At 44.9% G+C, this 19544-nt stretch overlaps 1 protein-coding gene across 1 annotated transcript; it reads left to right on the plus strand.

Moving 5' to 3' along the window:
- Window positions 1–2845: 2845 nt before the first annotated feature.
- Window positions 2846–5902, plus strand: LOC147099571 (ferritin heavy chain, oocyte isoform-like). Its single transcript, XM_085969325.1, has 4 exons — window positions 2846–3011; window positions 3734–3880; window positions 4642–4767; window positions 5602–5902. The coding sequence occupies exons 1-4, from the start codon at window positions 2910–2912 to the stop codon at window positions 5746–5748; spliced, it is 522 nt and encodes a 173-aa protein (XP_085825451.1). The 5' UTR covers window positions 2846–2909; the 3' UTR covers window positions 5749–5902.
- Window positions 5903–19544: the final 13642 nt, after the last annotated feature.

The following is a 19544-nucleotide window of genomic DNA, read 5'->3' on the forward strand; positions in this document are numbered from 1 at the left end:
TTCAGAAGGGAGATTGAGATCATACAATGGCAACATGTTCCCGTAAAGGTCAAGAGTGGTTCCAAAAACCACAGGGAACCTTGGATGTCAGGGGATATACGAGAATGGATTAGGAAAAAAAGGAGGGCTTTTGGTAGATACAAAAGGCTAAAGACGGAGGAAGCCCTAGAGGAGTGCAAAAAGTGCAGGGGGATACTTAAAAAAGAAATTAGGAGATCAAGGAGGGGCCATGAAATAACACTGGCGAGCAAAATAAAGGAAAATCCTAAGATGTTTTATAAGTATATTAAGGGTAAGAGGATAACTAGGGAAAAAGTAGGGCCCATTAGGGACAAAAGTGGCAATCTGTGTGTGGAGCCGGAAGATGTAGGAGGGGTTCTAAATGAATTTTTTGCATCTGTTTTCACGATGGAGAAGGACGATGTAGACATAGAAATAGGGCGGGGGGACTGTGATATGCTCGAACATATTAACATCGAGAGGGAGGAGGTATTGGCGGTTTTAGCTGGCCTAAAAATGGATAAATCCCCAGGCCCGAATGAAATGTATCCCAGGCTGTTGGGTGAGGCAAAGGAAGAGATTGCGGGGGCTCTAACACATATATTCAGGACCTCTCTGGCCACAGGGGATGTGCCAGAGGACTGGAGAACCGCTAATGTAGTACCATTATTCAAGAAGGGTAGTAGGGAAAAACCGGGGAACTACAGGCCAGTGAGCCTAACATCAGTGGTAGGAAAATTCTTGGAAAAAATTCTGAGGGACAGAATTTGTCTCCACTTGGAGAGGCAAGGATTAATCAGGGATAGTCAACATGGCTTTGTCAAGGGAAGATCATGTCTGACTAATTTGATTGAATTTTTTGAGGGGGTGACTAGGTGTGTGGATGAGGGTAACGCAGTGGATGTGGTATAGATGGATTTCAGTAAGGCCTTCGATAAAGTCCCGCACAGGAGACTGGTCAAGAAGGTAAGAGCCCATGGAATCCAGGGTGCCTTGGCACATTGGATACAAAACTGGCTTAGTGGCAGAAGGCAGAGGGTGATGGTCGAAGGTTGTTTTTGTGACTGGAAGCCTGTGGCCAGTGGGGTACCACAGGGATCGGTGCTGGGTCCCTTGCTGTTTGTGGTCTACATTAATGACTTGGATATGAATGTAAAGGGTATGATCAGTAAGTTCGCGGATGATACAAAAATTGGTAGGGTGGTAAATAGCGAGGAGGGTAGCCTCAGTCTGCAGGACGATATAGATGGGTTGGTCAGATGGGCGGAACAGTGGCAAATGGAATTTAACCCGGAAAAGTGCGAGGTGATGCACTTTGGGGGGACTAACAAGGCAAGGGAATACACAATGAATGGAAAGACCCTAGGCAAGACGGAGGGTCAGAGGGATCTGGGTGTGCAAGTACACAGATCCCTGAAGGCGGCGGAACAGGTGGATAAGGTGGTAAAAAAGGCATATGGGATACTTGCCTTCATTAGCCGAGGCATTGAATATAAGAGCAAGGAGGTTATGATGGAGCTGTATAAAACACTGGTTAGGCCACAGCTGGAATACTGTGTGCAGTTCTGGTCGCCACACTACAGGAAGGATGTGATCGCGTTAGAGAGGGAGCAGAGGAGGTTCACCAGGATGTTACCAGGGCTGGAGCGCTTCAGCTATGAAGAGAGACTGGGCAGATTGGGTTTGTTTTCCTTGGAGCAGAGGAGGCTGAGGGGGGACATGATTGAGGTGTACAAAATGATGAGGGGCATAGATAGGATGGATGCTGAGGAGCTTTTTCCCTTAGTAGAGGGGTCAATAACTAGGGGGCATAGATTCAAGGTAAAGGGCGGGAGGTTTAGAGGGGATTTGAGAAAGAACTTTTTCACCCAGAGGGTGGTTGGAGTCTGGAACTCACTGCCTGAAAGGGTTGTGGAGGCAGAAACCCTCACAACATTTAAGAAGCATTTGGATGAGCACTTGAAATGCCATAGCATACAAGGCTACGGAACAAATGCTGGAATATGGGATTAGATTAGACAGGGCTTGATGGCCGGCGCGGACACGATGGGCCGAGGGCCTCTATCCGTGCTGTATTACTCTATGACTCTATGATACTGGAAATCTCAAAGAAAAACAGAAAACGCTGGAGACACTCAGCAGGTCAGGCAGCATCGGTCGAGAAAACACGAGGCACTTGACCTTTCTGGTATAAAACCATTCCTCAAAACAGACCCGGGGTTTGCAGGAGATGAGGAAACAGTGCAAACTAACCACAGGACTTTACAGCTCTTAAATTTCATGGGGATAAAAGTCCACATCGCACTTTACAGTGACGGAGCAACAGATTCTGTCTGAAGCTCCCCACTGATCCACTTTCCATTTCCCCAACTCGTTGTGGGCTGCTTTGCAGATCCACTGCAGACTGACTGGTGTAGGTCAGTCTCTTTCAATCTATTGTGGTCAACATTGTGAACCTTGGTATGACGGACTCATTCTGGAGCCACCGAGATGCCCATCAATTCTCCGAGAGACGGGTTAACTTAGAGCCGGCTGTGCTCGACACCATCTGTAGGGTGGAATTTCATCGAGCTCTTTGAGATATGTTGTGAAACTCTGATTCTGAGAACAGAGACGCTTTCAAATTCAGTTTGAGGAAAGTCAAAGAAACCAACAGCAATGACATCACAGAGTAATCATCCAAACCTCTGTATTCCAAAGCTCTGATTGGCTCTGGGTATCACACACCGCCCCCTCTCCTTTGTTAATTGGTGCCTGGATTGATGGAAGATCCTGACTGGCTCACAGGGATTGTCAATCATCATTGATCATGCCAGACCCTGTTGAAATGCAGGAGCTTGTGAGGGTAGAGGTTAGGTTGTTACTACAGTGGAGTTTGAGCTCAGTGCTTTGCAACAGGAAGAGTTAAGATGGCCTCCCAATTGTGTCAGAACTATCACAAGGACTGTGAGGATGCTGTCAACAAGCAGATCAACATGGAGCTCTATTCTTCCTATGTTTATCTCTCCATGGTGAGTTTTGTATTTTTGGGGTCCTATTTCAAAATTAAGGCTGTTATTTTATTCTAAGCAGGTAGAATTTCTCTAGGTCAATGAATGGGCTTTAGAGGGTCTCTCTATAGCCCTCCCCAGTCTTAATCCAGTGAATGCTCTTAAGACAGTGATCTTGCAGAAGGACTCTTTCCTGCTCTGTAATAGCTCTGTCCTATTCTGATGTGTTTATATTTGAAACTAACTCCAGGGTTTCATCAAGTTTGTAATGGAGGGTTCATCTTGAAGATTCACTAAAACTAGTCAACTTCCAACTTGGATGGCAACAATTAGATTGAATTGGGTGACTAGTTAGTGAAACATTGGCTGGTTCTGGCCAGTTTTTATCCCCCTCTAATTGAGTGAATCCTGTTAGTCTTTCTCACCTGAGGATGGTGTTAAACTATTTAATTTTAAAGATTTGGCTCTTTTCCTTCTCTGCTTTTAGACTTTCATCTGGGAACAAAAGAAGATACCACAGATATTTTGACCAAGTGTAGTTGAGAGCTTTATTCCAAAAAGCATTAAAGCTCGCTAATATTTTCTAGTAACATAACCTCCTATTCTGTTGAGCTACTTCAATGAGGAGCTTCCAACATATTCAAAAAGGATTTGGAAAGTATTGGTGTTGCTACCATTTGAGTTGGCCATGGATCAGATCTAGATTTCAATTGTCTCTTTTCCATTTTTCTCTCTACCTGCAGTCGTATTACTTTGACCGGGATGATGTTGCCCTGCGTCACTTTGCCGAGTTCTTCAAGGAGCAGTCACATGAGGAACGTGAGCATGCTGAGAAACTGCTGAAATTCCAGAATATGCGTGGGGGGCGTGTTGTCCTGGAGGATGTCAAGGTTAGATTCAGCAAACTTTGAAGAATTGCCATGGTTTTGTGAAAAGTAGGCTAGTTACCTCATACTAGATTATCTGAGTCATGGAAGTTGTTCCAAGAGGAGGCTCAATGATTGTTGTATGCATGGATTTTCAGAAGGCAGGAGATTGCTGGCAGAAATTGGAAGTGCATTAGAAGCAACCTTGTGACCCCAATAAAACTGGGTGGAGTAGGAGGCAGTTGGTATAAAATAGACCACTGGATGGTGACTAGTGCATATGATCTAAATGTGCAAATAGTGATCTGCTGAGCTAGGGTCTATAGTGAGCTCCAGGGCAAAATTGGAGACTGGCTAGGGGGTTGACTGGAAGGAAGTGGTTGATGTTCACATCAGATGTAAGAGTGTAGGGATTTGGGGTGTGTCCCAGTACAGATGTCATTTAGAAGCTAGCTTGCAGAGACAAAAGGCTGATTGAAAGGTGGGCTTCATGTTCTGGCATAGAATAGAAAGCAAGGAAGTGTTACTGCAATTACTGCTAGATAGACCTCATTTGGAATATTGTGCTCCATTTTAGGTGATCTCACTTTAGAGCCTATAGTGCTGTGATTTCAAGTCAAATAACTCATTCCAAAGAGAATTCTTGATGAACTGTCTGGTTAAAATCCTGGCTTAGAATATCAAGAATGACATTGAGTTGTGATCTGACTAACTCCTGAAATGTTCAAGTCTGTTAACTAATTTCTTCCAATGTTACTCTATACCCCACCCCTACAAACTCTCAGAAACCAGAGCAGGATGAGTGGAGCAATGGCCTAGTGGTGATGCAGAGAGCTCTGCAGCTGGAGAAGGATGTCAACCAGAGTCTGTTGGATCTACACCAACTCTCCACTGGGAACACTGACCCTCATGTAAGTTCCTAATGTCTCATTTAAAGAAAGATTTGCATATCTACAGTGCCTTCCTTGTCGTCGGTGTCCAAAAACACTACAGCCAATTCAGTACTTCTTGAAGTGTCATTATTGTAATGTTTGCAACATGGCAGTCAATCTGCACACCAAGATCCTGCTGCAGAAATGAGAGAAATCACCAGATAGTCTGTTTTATTAAGTTGGTTAGTGATAAATATTGGCCAGGACACTGACATTCCAGTTTTTTTTCTTTGAAATAGTACCATGTGGGCAGACAAGACCTTGTGTACTGTTTTATCCAAAAGACAATACCTCTGACATTGCAGCTCTCCCTCAGTACTGCAGTGAAGTGTTGGTTTTCACTCAATTCTCTGAAATGGGACAACCCAGGGCCTTCTGACTGGCAGTGGTACCAGTAAGCCATGGCTGACACTTGCCATGTTTTGGGTGAGTTGAAGGCTATCTGGGGAGCTTAATCTGATCACTGATCTTTAGCAATATCTCCATGCCCAATAGGTTTCTGATGATCTTTCACAAAAGACTTCAACATCAGGATCCCACTGAGATGAGGCCAGTGCATAAAGCAGATTGAAATTGGGACACCAAAGGAGAAGTTGTAACTGAAGGGGGTTCTGCTTTCCAATTTTAAATTGGTAAATGCATTACTCCTGGAGTAAATCTAATCTGATGTCCAATCCACCTATTTCTCTGCAGCACTTGTACCAGTTACCCCATCCAGTAGAAGATAAAGGACCATCTCCATGGGCGGTGAAGCTCAGAAGGCCTTTGATGATGTCTCCTCTGAGCTAATTGTGCTTTGTTTTTCACTTTCAGTTGTGTGACTTCCTGGAGACCCACTACTTGGATGAGCAAGTGAAGATGATCAAGAAGCTTGGAGATCACATCACCAACTTGAAGAGACTGGGAGCCCCTGAGAATGGCATGGGAGAGTACCTGTTTGACAAGCACAGCCTGAGTTGAATGGGATTCTTGAACCATTAGTTCTATACAGGTTGGAAATGAAGTGTGACCAACTTCTGGTGGTGAATACTTTGGTTGTCATTATTTCCCAGTTTTCTCATCTAACTGTCACAGTACATGGAAATAAAGGTTATTCATCATTGAACTGGTTTGTCTTTGTTTAATTAAATAGCTGATCTGGTTAAGATCCCACTGCACAATACACAGCTGTGTAATATGATCCAAGTTAAAAATACAGAAGTCACTCCCAGGATGGCTGTGCCCACATCTTCAAATCATCACTGGAGAGGATTCTAATGGTTTTCTGAGCTCTCGGTAACAGTTCCTGCTGAAAAGGGTTTTTTATAACATCTGCCAGCAAACTGTTTTAAACCACCACAGCTTAATGACTAAGAAATGGGGAAGGGTGAAGGGGGTTGAATTAGTGCTGACAGTAGTGACTCTTCAGTCAGGAGAAGGGAGAGTACATGCCTGGTGTCTTGCTTCAGACTTTTACCTGTAAAGGTGGGGGAATGATCTGCTATTGAGCTGTCTTTACATTTGACTGATGGCACAAGTCACGCACTAGATTGCCAAAGCTGTGTGACATGTGTACACAGTACAGTGTTGGCCATCTTAGAAACTTCCATTTGGGCAGGATCATTTCTGTTTATCATTCTCTTTCTTTCCCAGGTTACTTTCTTTTTCTAGCCCCACCGACGGCAATACTTGATGTCTGGGATTAAGTAAAGCACTAGTCTGAATCGAGCAGTAGTGTGTCCTACGGGGAGTTTGTTGGTGTTGGGTAAAGTGAAGCTAAATCAGTAATCATGTAGGAGTCACTGGAAATAGAGTGCGAGACTTTCATAGCAGCAAAGAAAAACACGTGTTAGCTTTATTAACTCTCCGCATGGACTGAGGGACTCGGCCTCGTCGCAGGGCTATGACATCGACACACAATCGACGACTCTGAAAGGGACCCTGCTCCGATAACCCAACCAAGTTCCGTACATAACGTGGAGCGATAACATTGCCTATACATAGTGAATTGTGTTACTGTCCCTATGTGGTCTCTGCCACAATCATATCAATCCTATTCAAGCCAATGATTTTTCTACCAAAAACTAACTTACTTTCTATTGCAGCAGCATTGTTGTAGGTGTAACATTTGCATACTGAATTATCATTGGCCCGCAGGCATCGAAGCAATACCTATTGTATTCACGTGATCACATGTTGCGTTGTCATTGGCCTGCAGGCACCTGTAAGGACTGCTATTGTTTAGAAGACCCAGGGGTCCGAACTCCATCTTGTCCACACGGTGCTGTATTGATTGAGAAAGCTTACAGACTTGATGCTTCATTAAAAGAGTTTAAATTGTAATAATCCGTTGTCCTGCAATTTATTATTTTTGTACAAAGTGTGCAAAACAAGACAGTAGGGATCCACTAGCTAATTCTGATCAAATAGGAGCTAGATTATTTTCGCTAATTCATTCGGTATATCGCTAATGGCCACAACTGTTCCAAAAGACTGCCCTTAACCCACAAAGTGTGCGGTGATTTCTGAGTGTTCCTGAAGAATCCACAAATTAAACATCCATTAAAGCTGTTCAAAAATAGTTCATCTAAAGGGAATGAATGAACTCCATTTGAAAATACCAAGCCACAAAGGCCCTTTAAATATTCTCTCCAGCACTGAGTGAGTATACATGGATAGACTGATTCATAATGGGCCAGAAATTCGTGACCAAAGGCGTGAGTACGGTCGGGGTACTCACGCATCTGGCCGTTGGAAATGCCGGCGTTCAGCATGAACAGCGCATGCGGGGAACGCCGGCAATTCCAGACCTCAGAACGAAGGGGTTCATAGGCACAGCACGTGCGACTGCACAGGCAGTGCTTGCGCAGTGAACTTCGTAGATTTCATTCATGAATTCAGTGAGGGTAAGTCCTTACAAGTTACACTTGAAAAAAGCAGGTGTAAAGTTGTTCCAAGGCTGCGGAGGAGGATATATTTTATCGTGGAGCTTCGGAAAGGCAATATTTTTGTTTGGGAAAGGGAGGGAAGTTATTTTAAGAAATTTTAAGTAAGTTTTAAAGTTTAAATTTTTTTTTTTAAACGGGCTTTCAGAACGGTAGGTAGAAGGAGCAATTGTGGCTGTGTGAATGGAATGTGAAAATGAGTGTTCTAAAATGAGTAATGTAACATTTCCAGCACTTTTAAGAAAGAAACTTTTCATCAGTAATAAGTAATTATGTATGTATGTCCGCATATATTCCTTTACATATATGTATGTATGTTTTATATTCCTTTACTAATGTGTATGAATGTATGTTTTTAATTATGATTTTCCAATAAGTTACTTTCTCTGAAAGTCATAATTAAATAATACATTCATACACATAACTAAAGGAATATATACATAACACGCAAAGGAATATATACAGACATACATACTTTCAGAAGCTCCACGATAAGAAATATCTTCCTCCGCAGCCTCTGGAGCAACTGTACCCATGCTTTTTTCATATGTAAGTTGTAAGGACTTGACCTCACTGAAATCATGAATGAAAGCGGCGAATTTTACTGCGCACGCGTTTTGCCTCTGAACCCCTTCGTTCAGAGAACAGGAAATGCCGGTTTTCCCCGCATGCGCTGTGCATGCTGAAAACCGGCATTTCCTCCGGCCAGACGCGTAAGTACCCCGACCGTACTCGCGCATTTGGAAGGGAATTACTGGGCCAACATTTTACATGTAAAAAAAAATGAAAAATTTAACAATTGCACGATTTGCCCCCTCGCATCTGCGACTGAGGGTCCAAGGAGGTGCATTGCACAAGAGGTCATCGTCGTACATATCCTCACACTGTTCCCTTTCGGGGACTGTATGAAGTGGTGGAAGGATTTATGGCCGTGATTAACGCTCATTCCGTGACCGTAACCATCTTTGAACCAGCCATTAGGGTGGTTAGTCCTATGGCGTGAGGGTTTTACGGGCTCCCACAACCCATCTGAGGGGGGGGGTGAGGGGGGGGTGGCCACCCACACCCACGGACGCAAGTATCCCGCTGGATGTCCACCCAGAATTTATAGTTGGAGCTCCGACTCCACTTGCCGGGACTGTCTGGAGTGGGGTTCGAAACCCTACTCCTTCTGGCCCAGCGGCGGGGATGCTTACTGCTACGCAAAAGGCCCACTCTGCACAAAAGGTGACACCCATACGTTTCCTGCGCCTTTTCCCTCCCCGTGACTGGATCCCTATGCTGCCACTTGAAAGACCAAGCTATCATCTGCCCTTTTTGCGGCGCCTTTGACTTCTCATTACCAATGATGAGCAGGCGCTGCGCCTCCACCTCCTTGAGGAGATTGCTGAGGTCATCATCAGTTCAATTGTGAGTTCTTTTAATGCCGTGAATTGTGCTCATTCCAGCCATTTCACGTTGCTAATCGGATTGGGCCTTTGGCATAGCGGTAGGATCCCCGCCGCTGGGCCAGATCAGGGTAGGGTTTCGAACCCCGCTCCAGACAGTCCCGGCAAGTGGAGTCGGAGCTCCGGCTCTAAATTCTGGGTTGACATCCAGTGGGATATTTGCGTCCGTGGGTGTGGGTGGCCCCCCCTCCTTGTATAGCTTGTGGGAGCCCGTAAAACCCTCCCGCCATAGGACTAACCGCCCTAATGGCTGGTTCAAAGATGGTTACGGTCACGGAATGAGCGTTAATCATGGCCATAAATCCTTCCACCACTTCATACAGTTCCCCAAAGGGAACAGTGTGAAGACACGTATGACGACGACATTGCTAAATAAATACATGGAATTCAAAAAATTCTTTTAGGGCTTTTAAAAGTCTTTAAATTGCTTTAATTCTGTTTAAAACTACTTCAGATTCTTCAAAATAATGTAAACGTTTTTAAAATTTTATAAAAGTTCACAAAACATTCATAAAATAGCAGATAACTTACCTTCCCTGCAGCTGTGTAACTACAAAGTCCTCTGCAGCTGCTTGGAGAGATTGGGGGCGTGCCCTACTACAATGAGACCTTAAGGGGCGTGTCTCACTTGCACTGCACGCTCCAGGCTTCGCGCTGGCTGCACTCCTGGGCGGCGTGACGTCATACGCTGCCTGGGATTCTTCTTTTTGAAACACCAATTCCAGGCATCCCTGGAGGTGATCGGCAGGAGCGTCGGGTAAGTGCATATACGGGGCTTGCACGCGTGGCAAGCCCCGTTCACGAATTTCTGGCCCATTAAAATGTTGGCTGGACTGTTTCTAGGAGTTAAACTGGAAAATACATTAGTTTTCCACACCACAAGGGAAATGAAAGCTCTTTGGACATTTGTAATGGCTCAGCCGATTGATGCGTCACGTGTCTTGCACACCCATGATTGTTCTGACACTCTGGGGAGACCACCTTCACTTTTACTGCTGGTGGGAACCAAGTTCAAACACCACTGTAGTTACAACTGAACCTCTCTCCAATGATGTACCTAAACGAGATTAGATGCCATGGTATAGGAACAGGGCAGCCACATGGGATTAGGACCACTGCTTGTGTAGAGAATAAACATGAGCTGGATAGGAACAGGAGGTGGCCATTGAGCCCCTCGAACATGTTCCTCCATTCATTGAGATCATGGCTGATCTGTGACCTCACTCCATATACCCGCCTTTGCCCCATATCCCTTAATACCTTTGGTTAACAAAAATCTATTAATCTCAGATTTAAAATTAACACTTGACCGAGCATCAACTGCTGTTTGCGGAAGAGAGTTGGGCCAAACATCCTATTTCTGTGTTGTATGGTTTATGTAATTCACTCTTCTCTGTTCTGGAGGTTTTTGTAATGATCAGTAACCTGTCATTCTGGAATGGTACTCTAGGTGGTGCTGTCTGTATATAAGAGTGGGCAACCCATGATGCACTAGGCTACCCACAAGGCAGCAGTCAAGATGGAGGCCTCTACAGATACTGTACCTAGTCCACATGTGCTCAATAAAGTGTCTAGCAAAAGCAAGCTGTTCTTAATAAAAACGACTAGTTATTAATGAACATAACATGGTACCAGGATTGGTAAGATCTGCTGAATATTGTGCAACGCGACATGGAGAATTTGAAGCCACCAGAGCGTTTGAAACTCACAGGAAATGTCGACTACAATTGGCAGACTTTTAAACAACAATTCGAACTCTACATTGCTGCCATCGGGTACGGTACGAAGCCAGGCACAAGGAAAATAGCATAGCTGCTCACGGTTGCAGGCCCGCAGGCGATAGAGGTATTTAATACATTTGTATTTAATCCAGAGGAGAACAGAGAAAAATTAGACGATGTGCTAAAGAAGTTTGATACACATTGTTCTCACAAAAAGAATGAAACCTACGAGAGGTACATCTTCCGTTCTCGGACACAGCAGCAAAATGAGACTTTTGATAGCTTTTTGACTGATCTGAAACTGAAAGCACAGACATGTAATTTCTCTGAGCTGAAAGCATCCATGATTCGTGACCAGATTGTGTTTGGTATTCATGATAAAAATAAGTCAGGGAACGTCTGTTGAGAGAAACCGAACTGACATTGGAAATTGCTCTGAAAATATGCCAAGCTAGCGAGCTAGCTCAAAAGCATGCCAAGACTTTCAGTGAAATCAATGATGATGCGATTGCAGTAAGTGCTGCTGTCGGTGCTGTGTCCTACAAGGGGAAGAAACATGGGCAGAACAGAAGTGAAAAGCAATCGGAGGAAGGAATTTTTAATTGTAAACGCTGTGGATACAAACACCAGTTAAAACAATGTGCAGCATTTGGGAAAATGTGCACAAAATGTCATGGAAAGAATCACTTTGCCAAACAATGCTTTTCAAAAGTAAAAACAAAGAAAGGGCAACAAGTCCGAGTTAATGTCATTGAGGACACCGATTTAAGTGAGACATTTTTTGTAGGAATGGTGTCATGTGACAATATAGAAAAGGATACAGAAAATGTGCAGCCCTCAGGAATAAACAATGCTGAACATAACGTCAATGCAGTAAAAGAGGACAAATGGATGATCCCACTGCAGGTAAATGGAGCATTAGTTACATTGAAACTAGACACTGGGGCAAAAGCAAACTTAATCAGTATGAGTGACATTAACAATATGAAAGAAAAGCCCAAAATACAGAAAAAGTCAGTACTACTGAAGGACTATAATGGACAGAAAATAGATAGCTTAGGTGTATGCAGACTTAAAGTGACAGTCAAAGACAAAGTGCATCATCTCATGTTTTCTGTTGTGGCTGAAGGACTTGAGTCACTACTGGGTGACAAAGCTTGTGAGGACTTAGAACTGGTCAAGAGAGTCTACCGTATAAACTGTGCCATAAGCAGACCAGATGACTCGGTGGATTCTGTAGTGAATAATTTCCAGGATGTGTTTAAAGGATTTGGAGTTCTACCATTCACTTACAAGATCCAGCTAAAGGAGAATGCTCAGCCAGTGGTACATGCTCCACGAAGAGTTCCAGCACCCCTGCATGACCGGCTCAAGAATGAACTGGACAGAATGACCACACTAGGAGTCATCAGGAAAGTCGAAGAGCCAACAGATTGGGTTAACTCCATGGTATGTGTCAAGAAAAAGAACAATGATCTAAGAATATGCATGGATCCAAAGGACTTAAATGCAAACATAAAACGTGAACACTACCAGATTCCCAAGCGAGAAGAAATCACCAGTGAAATGTCAGGTGCCAGATACTTTACAAAGCTCGATGCCTCACAAGGATTTTGGCAACTAAAACTGGATGAAGAGAGCACCAAATACTGTACCTTCAACGCACCATTTGGCAGGTATTGTTTCCTCAGAATGCCTTTCGGGATAATATCTGCATCTGAAATCTTTCATAGAGCGATGGAACACATAATTGAAGGTCTGGAAGGAGTTCGGGTCTATGTTGATGACATCATCATCTGGGGCTCCACACTGAAAGAACACAATGAGAGACTGACTAAAGTGCTACAGAGCATATGCCGGAATGGACTGAAGCTCAACAATGCCAAGTGTCAGTTTGGCGTCCAGGAAGTCACTTTCCTAGGAGATAATCTATCTGGTAAAGGAATAGAGACAGATATGGAAAAAGTAAACGCCGTACTCAAAATGCACTGACCCACTGACAAAAAAGGAGTGCTACGCATCATGGGGATGATAAACTTCATTGGAAAGTTCATTCCTAACTTGTCAGCCAAGACAGCCTGTCTGCGAGACCTGCTACGTAAAACAAATGAGTTCGCATGGACAGAAAGACATGAACAAGAGTGGATCAACCTCAGAACAGTGCTGACAACCACACCTGTACTCACCTTCTTTGACCCAACAAAAAGAATCAAAGTGTCAACAGATGCATCAAAAGATGGCCTAGGTGCGGTCTTGCTACAAGCAGAGGGTGAAGATTGGAAGCCTGTTGCCTATGCCTCCAGGTCTATGACTGATACTGAGTGTCGATACGCCCAGATTGAAAAGGAATGTCTAGGCTTGGTAGTTGGACTAGAAAAGTTTCATGGCTACATATATGGACTTCCCACCTTCACAGTTGAGACAGACCACAGCCCACTGGTTGCCGTCATGAAAAAGAACCTGAATGAGATGTCTCCAAGGATTCAACGACTCATGATGAAGCTGCAAAGATATGACTTTGAACTGATCTGCACACCAGGCAAATACATAGTGTTAGCAGATGCACTATCCCGAGCACCCACAATGAGTCATGTGAGCTCTACTGAAGAAGACGTGGATGTTCATGTGAGTATGGTCACTGCTGCGCTGCCCGTGTCAGACACAAAATCAAAGCAAATAGCAGAAGAAACAGTAAAAGATACAGTATTACAAACAGTAATAGAGAACATTCATCATGGTTGGCCAAAAGGTTCCTGTCCAAAATATTTTCACATACGGTCAGAATCGAGTGTCGCAAGTGGACTATTACTAAAACAGAACAGAATAGTCATTCCACAGGCTCTATGTCAAGACGTGCTCAAAAGGATTCATGAGGGACACCTCGGAATTGAAAAATGCAAAAGGAGAGCAAGAGACACTGTTTATTGGCCTGGTATAAATAAGGACATTGAGAACATGATAGGCAAATGTGAGACATGTCAGAAACACCAAAACAAACAAGCAAAGGAACCAATGATAGTAGCTGACATACCAACAGCACCATGGCAAAAGGTTGGTATGGACCTTTTTCATTTAAATGGTAAAGACTATCTAATAGTGATTGACTACTATTCTAACTATCCTGAGATGGCGCTGCTCTCAAGCACCACAGCAAGCAGTGTCATAATGCATGTGAAATCCATCTTCGCCAGACATGGAATTCCCAGGATTGCCGTTAGCGACAATGGTCCGTGCTTCAACTGTAAGGAGTGGCAACAGTTTGCAGCACATTATGACTTTCAACACATCACATCCAGTCCTTTGTACGCTCAGTCGAATGGTAAGGCAGAGAATGGTGTTCAAGTTCTCGAGCAGCTACTGAAGAAAGCGACAGAAAGCAAGTCTGATCCTTATCTCGCCCTGCTGAGCTACCGAGCCTCGCCTTTAGACTCTGGTTCTTCGCCTGCTGAACTCCTAATGGGTCGCAAGTTGCGTACCACGCTACCCTGCTGTGCAAAAGAAAAGCAGAGTAAGGAACTGAGACAGAGACTTCAACTGTTAAAGCTGAAACAGAAATCATACTATGACAAGTCATCCAAAACTCTGAAACCATTGACAAGGGATGATGTTGTCAGGATTGAGGATCCAGATGCATGGAACAGGAAAGCTACAGTTCTTGAGGAAGTAGGGCCAAGGTCATACACTGTTAGAACTGAGGAAGGACATATTCTCAGGAGGAACCGCCGTTCCCTCCTAAAAACACAAGAGACTATCGAAGAGCAAATCGATGACAATGCCGCAACTGAATCTTGTCACTCACCACCAGAACAATCTAACACAAATACACATACAGGCTCTCATGAAAAAACATCAGACTTACCTGTGCTGAGAAGATCCACACGTGAAGTGAAAAAGCCCGATAGACTTAATCTTTGAGTACAAAGAAAACAACATTGAAAATGTATTGACTGTTGAAGATGTTTATGTTGTTATTGATTGATATTGATTGATACTGATTTTGTTTAACCTCAAAGAAAGGGGGATGTAATGATCAGTAACCTGTCATTCTGGAATGATACACTAGGTGGTGCTGTATGTATATAAGAGTGGGCTACCCACAATGCACTAGGCCACCCACAAGGCAGCAGTCAAGATGGAGGCCTCTACAGATACTGTACCTAGTCCACATGTGCTCAATAAAGTGTCTAGCAAAAGCTAGCTGTTCTTAATACAAACGACTAGTTATTAATGAACATAACAGTGTTGTGGTCCTATTAAATGCCTGGTAGTTGGACCAGAGTTACAACAGGATAGGAACACAAACCGAAATACTGCAGATACTGAGGCATACCAAAGCAACAGCAGAGGAGAGAGGTAAAAAGTAATCAGAGTGTGACGTCACCAGGGAGCAGGTAAGTGATTGGTTGGTGAGTATTTCTTTTCAATACAAGTTTGACTTCTGTGGTGTTAAATTTCTAGGGTCTCTGGCGTAGTGGGGACAGTTGGTAAATAAAGCGCCCTAGAGTATACCTGTAACTGGGGTATTGAATAATTTTTTAGATTAATTAAAGGAGTAAGTCATGGCAGGAGAGTTCAGACCCGTGTTCTGCTCCTCTTGCTCCATGTGGGAAATCAGGGACGCTGCCAGTGTCCCTGACGACCATGTGTGCGTGAAATGCATCCAGCTGCAGCTACTTGTAGACCGCATTGTGGCGCTCGAGCTGCGGGTGGATGAATTTTGGAGCATGCGCGATGCTGAGAGGGTCGTGGATAGCACATTTAGCGAGTTGTTCACGCCTCAGGGTAGGGCTGCACAGCGGGTGACCATCAGGCGGAGCAACAGAGGCAGGCAGGAAGTGCAGGGAACCCCTGCAGGCATCCCCCTTTCAAACAAGTATACCAACTTGTATACTGTTGAGGGGGATGACTCACCAGGGGAAGGCAGCAGCAGCCAGCTTCCTGGCACCAGGGACGCTTCTGCTGCTCAGAAAGGGAGGAAAAAGAGTGGGAGAGCAATAGTGGTAGGGGATTCTATCGTAAGGGGAACAGATAGGCATTTCTGTGGCCGCAAACGTGACTCCAGGATGGTTTGTTGCCTCCCTGGGGCCAGGGTCTGGGATGTCACTGAGCGGCTACAGGGCATTCTTAAGGGGGAGGGTGAGCAGGCAGAGGTCGTGGTCCACATTGGGACCAACGACATAGGAAGGAAGGGGGAGGAGGTCCTGCATCAAGAATTTAGGGAGCTAGGTAACAGATTAAAGAGCAGGACCTCGAAGGTTGTAATCTCTGGATTACTCCCAGTGCCACGTGCTAGTAAGTATAGGAATGGGAGGATAGAGCAGATGAATGCGTGGCTAAAGAGTTGGTGTAGGGGGGAGGGTTTTACTTTCCTGGATCACTGGGCCTGCTTCTGGGAAAGGTAGGACTTGTACAAGTCGGACGGGTTGCACCTGAACCAGAGCGGGCCAAATATCCTTGCGGGGAGGTTTGCTAGCACTGTTGGGGAGGGTTTAAACTAACTTGGCAAGGGGATGGGATACAGAGGGGAGCTGAAATAGGGGGTGATGTGCTGCCAATTATAGAGAAAAAAACAAGTCAGCTTGGTAGACAGGGCAAATATATGAGGGCAAGGCTGGATGGCATCTATTTTAATGCAAGGAGTCTTGCAAATAAGGTGGATGAACTGAAGGTGTTGATAAACACATGGGAGTATGATATCGTTGCTATCACGGAGACATGGTTGAGGGAGGGGCAAGACTGGCAGCTCAATATTCCGGGGTACAGAATCTTCAGGCGAGACAGAGGGGGAGGTATAAGAGGAGGGGGTGTCGCAATATTAATTAAGGAGTCAATTACTGCAGTAAGGAGGGATGATATATTAGCAGGTTCCTCTAATGAGGCCATATGGGTGGAGCTTAAAAACAAAAAGGGGGCAAGCACTTTGCTGGGAGTGTACTATAGGCCTCCAAACAGTCAGGGGGAGATAGAGGAACAGATATGTAGGCAAATCTCAGAGAAATGTGCAAATAATAGGGTAATAATAATGGGGGATTTCAACTTCCCCAATATTAACTGGGATAGTCAGAGTGTGAAAGGCTCAGAGGGTGTAGAATTCTTAAAGTGCATCCAGCAGAGCTTTTTGAGCCAGCATGTAGAAAGTCCTACAAGAGAGGGGGCGGTACTGGAGCTAATTCTAGGGAATGTGGCCGGCCAAGTGGAAAAAGTGCTAGTAGGTGAGCACTTTGGTGATAGTGACCATAATATGGTAAGATTTAAGGTGGTCATGGAAAAGGACAGGGATGGGCCGGAAATAAAGGTTCTAAATTGGGGGAAGGCTGATTTTAATAGGATAAGGCAGGATCTGGCCAAAATGGACTGGGATCAGCTACTTGTAGGGAAATCCGCATCGGAGCAATGGGAGGCTTTCAGAAGGGAGATTGAGATCATGCAATGGCAACATGTTCCCGTAAAGGTCAAGAGTGGTTCCAAAAACCACAGGGAACCTTGGATGTCAGGGGATATACGAGAATGGATTAGGAAAAAAAGGAGGGCTTTTGGTAGATACAAAAGGCTAAAGACGGAGGAAGCCCTAGAGGAGTGCAAAAAGTGCAGGGGGATACTTAAAAAAGAAATTAGGAGATCAAGGAGGGGCCATGAAATAACACTGGCGAGCAAAATAAAGGAAAATCCTAAGATGTTTTATAAGTATATTAAGGGTAAGAGGATAACTAGGGAAAAAGTAGGGCCCATTAGGGACAAAAGTGGCAATCTGTGTGTGGAGCCGGAAGATGTAGGAGGGGTTCTAAATGAATTTTTTGCATCTGTTTTCACGATGGAGAAGGACGATGTAGACATAGAAATAGGGCGGGGGGACTGTGATATGCTCGAACATATTAACATCGAGAGGGAGGAGGTATTGGCGGTTTTAGCTGGCCTAAAAATGGATAAATCCCCAGGCCCGAATGAAATGTATCCCAGGCTGCTGGGTGAGGCAAAGGAAGAGATTGCGGGGGCTCTAACACATATATTCAGGACCTCTCTGGCCACAGGGGATGTGCCAGAGGACTGGAGAACCGCTAATGTAGTACCATTATTCAAGAAGGGTAGTAGGGAAAAACCGGGGAACTACAGGCCAGTGAGCCTAACATCAGTGGTAGGAAAATTCTTGGAAAAAATTCTGAGGGACAAAATTTGTCTCCACTTGGAGAGGCAAGGATTAATCAGGGATAGTCAACATGGCTTTGTCAAGGGAAGATCATGTCTGACTAATTTGATTGAATTTTTTGAGGGGGTGACTAGGTGTGTGGATGAGGGTAACGCAGTGGATGTGGTATAGATGGATTTCAGTAAGGCCTTCGATAAAGTCCCGCACAGGAGACTGGTCAAGAAGGTAAGAGCCCATGGAATCCAGGGTGCCTTGGCACATTGGATACAAAACTGGCTTAGTGGCAGAAGGCAGAGGGTGATGGTCGAAGGTTGTTTTTGTGACTGGAAGCCTGTGGCCAGTGGGGTACCACAGGGATCGGTGCTGGGTCCCTTGCTGTTTGTGGTCTACATTAATGACTTGGATATGAATGTAAAGGGTATGATCAGTAAGTTCGCGGATGATACAAAAATTGGTAGGGTGGTAAATAGCGAGGAGGGTAGCCTCAGTCTGCAGGACGATATAGATGGGTTGGTCAGATGGGCGGAACAGTGGCAAATGGAATTTAACCCGGAAAAGTGCGAGGTGATGCACTTTGGGGGGACTAACAAGGCAAGGGAATACACAATGAATGGAAAGACCCTAGGCAAGACGGAGGGTCAGAGGGATCTGGGTGTGCAAGTACACAGATCCCTGAAGGCGGCGGAACAGGTGGATAAGGTGGTAAAAAAGGCATATGGGATACTTGCCTTCATTAGCCGAGGCATTGAATATAAGAGCAAGGAGGTTATGATGGAGCTGTATAAAACACTGGTTAGGCCACAGCTGGAATACTGTGTGCAGTTCTGGTCGCCACACTACAGGAAGGATGTGATCGCGTTAGAGAGGGAGCAGAGGAGGTTCACCAGGATGTTACCAGGGCTGGAGCGCTTCAGCTATGAAGAGAGACTGGGCAGATTGGGTTTGTTTTCCTTGGAGCAGAGGAGGCTGAGGGGGGACATGATTGAGGTGTACAAAATGATGAGGGGCATAGATAGGATGGATGCTGAGGAGCTTTTTCCCTTAGTAGAGGGGTCAATAACTAGGGGGCATAGATTCAAGGTAAAGGGCGGGAGGTTTAGAGGGGATTTGAGAAAGAACTTTTTCACCCAGAGGGTGGTTGGAGTCTGGAACTCACTGCCTGAAAGGGTTGTGGAGGCAGAAACCCTCACAACATTTAAGAAGCATTTGGATGAGCACTTGAAATGCCATAGCATACAAGGCTACGGAACAAATGCTGGAATATGGGATTAGATTAGACAGGGCTTGATGGCCGGCGCGGACACGATGGGCCGAGGGCCTCTATCCGTGCTGTATTACTCTATGACTCTATGATACTGGAAATCTCAAAGAAAAACAGAAAACGCTGGAGACACTCAGCAGGTCAGGCAGCATCGGTCGAGAAAACACGAGGCACTTGACCTTTCTGGTATAAAACCATTCCTCAAAACAGACCCGGGGTTTGCAGGAGATGAGGAAACAGTGCAAACTAACCACAGGA

Source organism: Somniosus microcephalus, chromosome 28 (assembly GCF_052327205.1).
Source record: "Somniosus microcephalus isolate GS21.2 chromosome 28, FLI_Smic_1.0, whole genome shotgun sequence".
In the NCBI taxonomy this organism is placed as follows: Eukaryota; Metazoa; Chordata; class Chondrichthyes; order Squaliformes; family Somniosidae; genus Somniosus; species Somniosus microcephalus.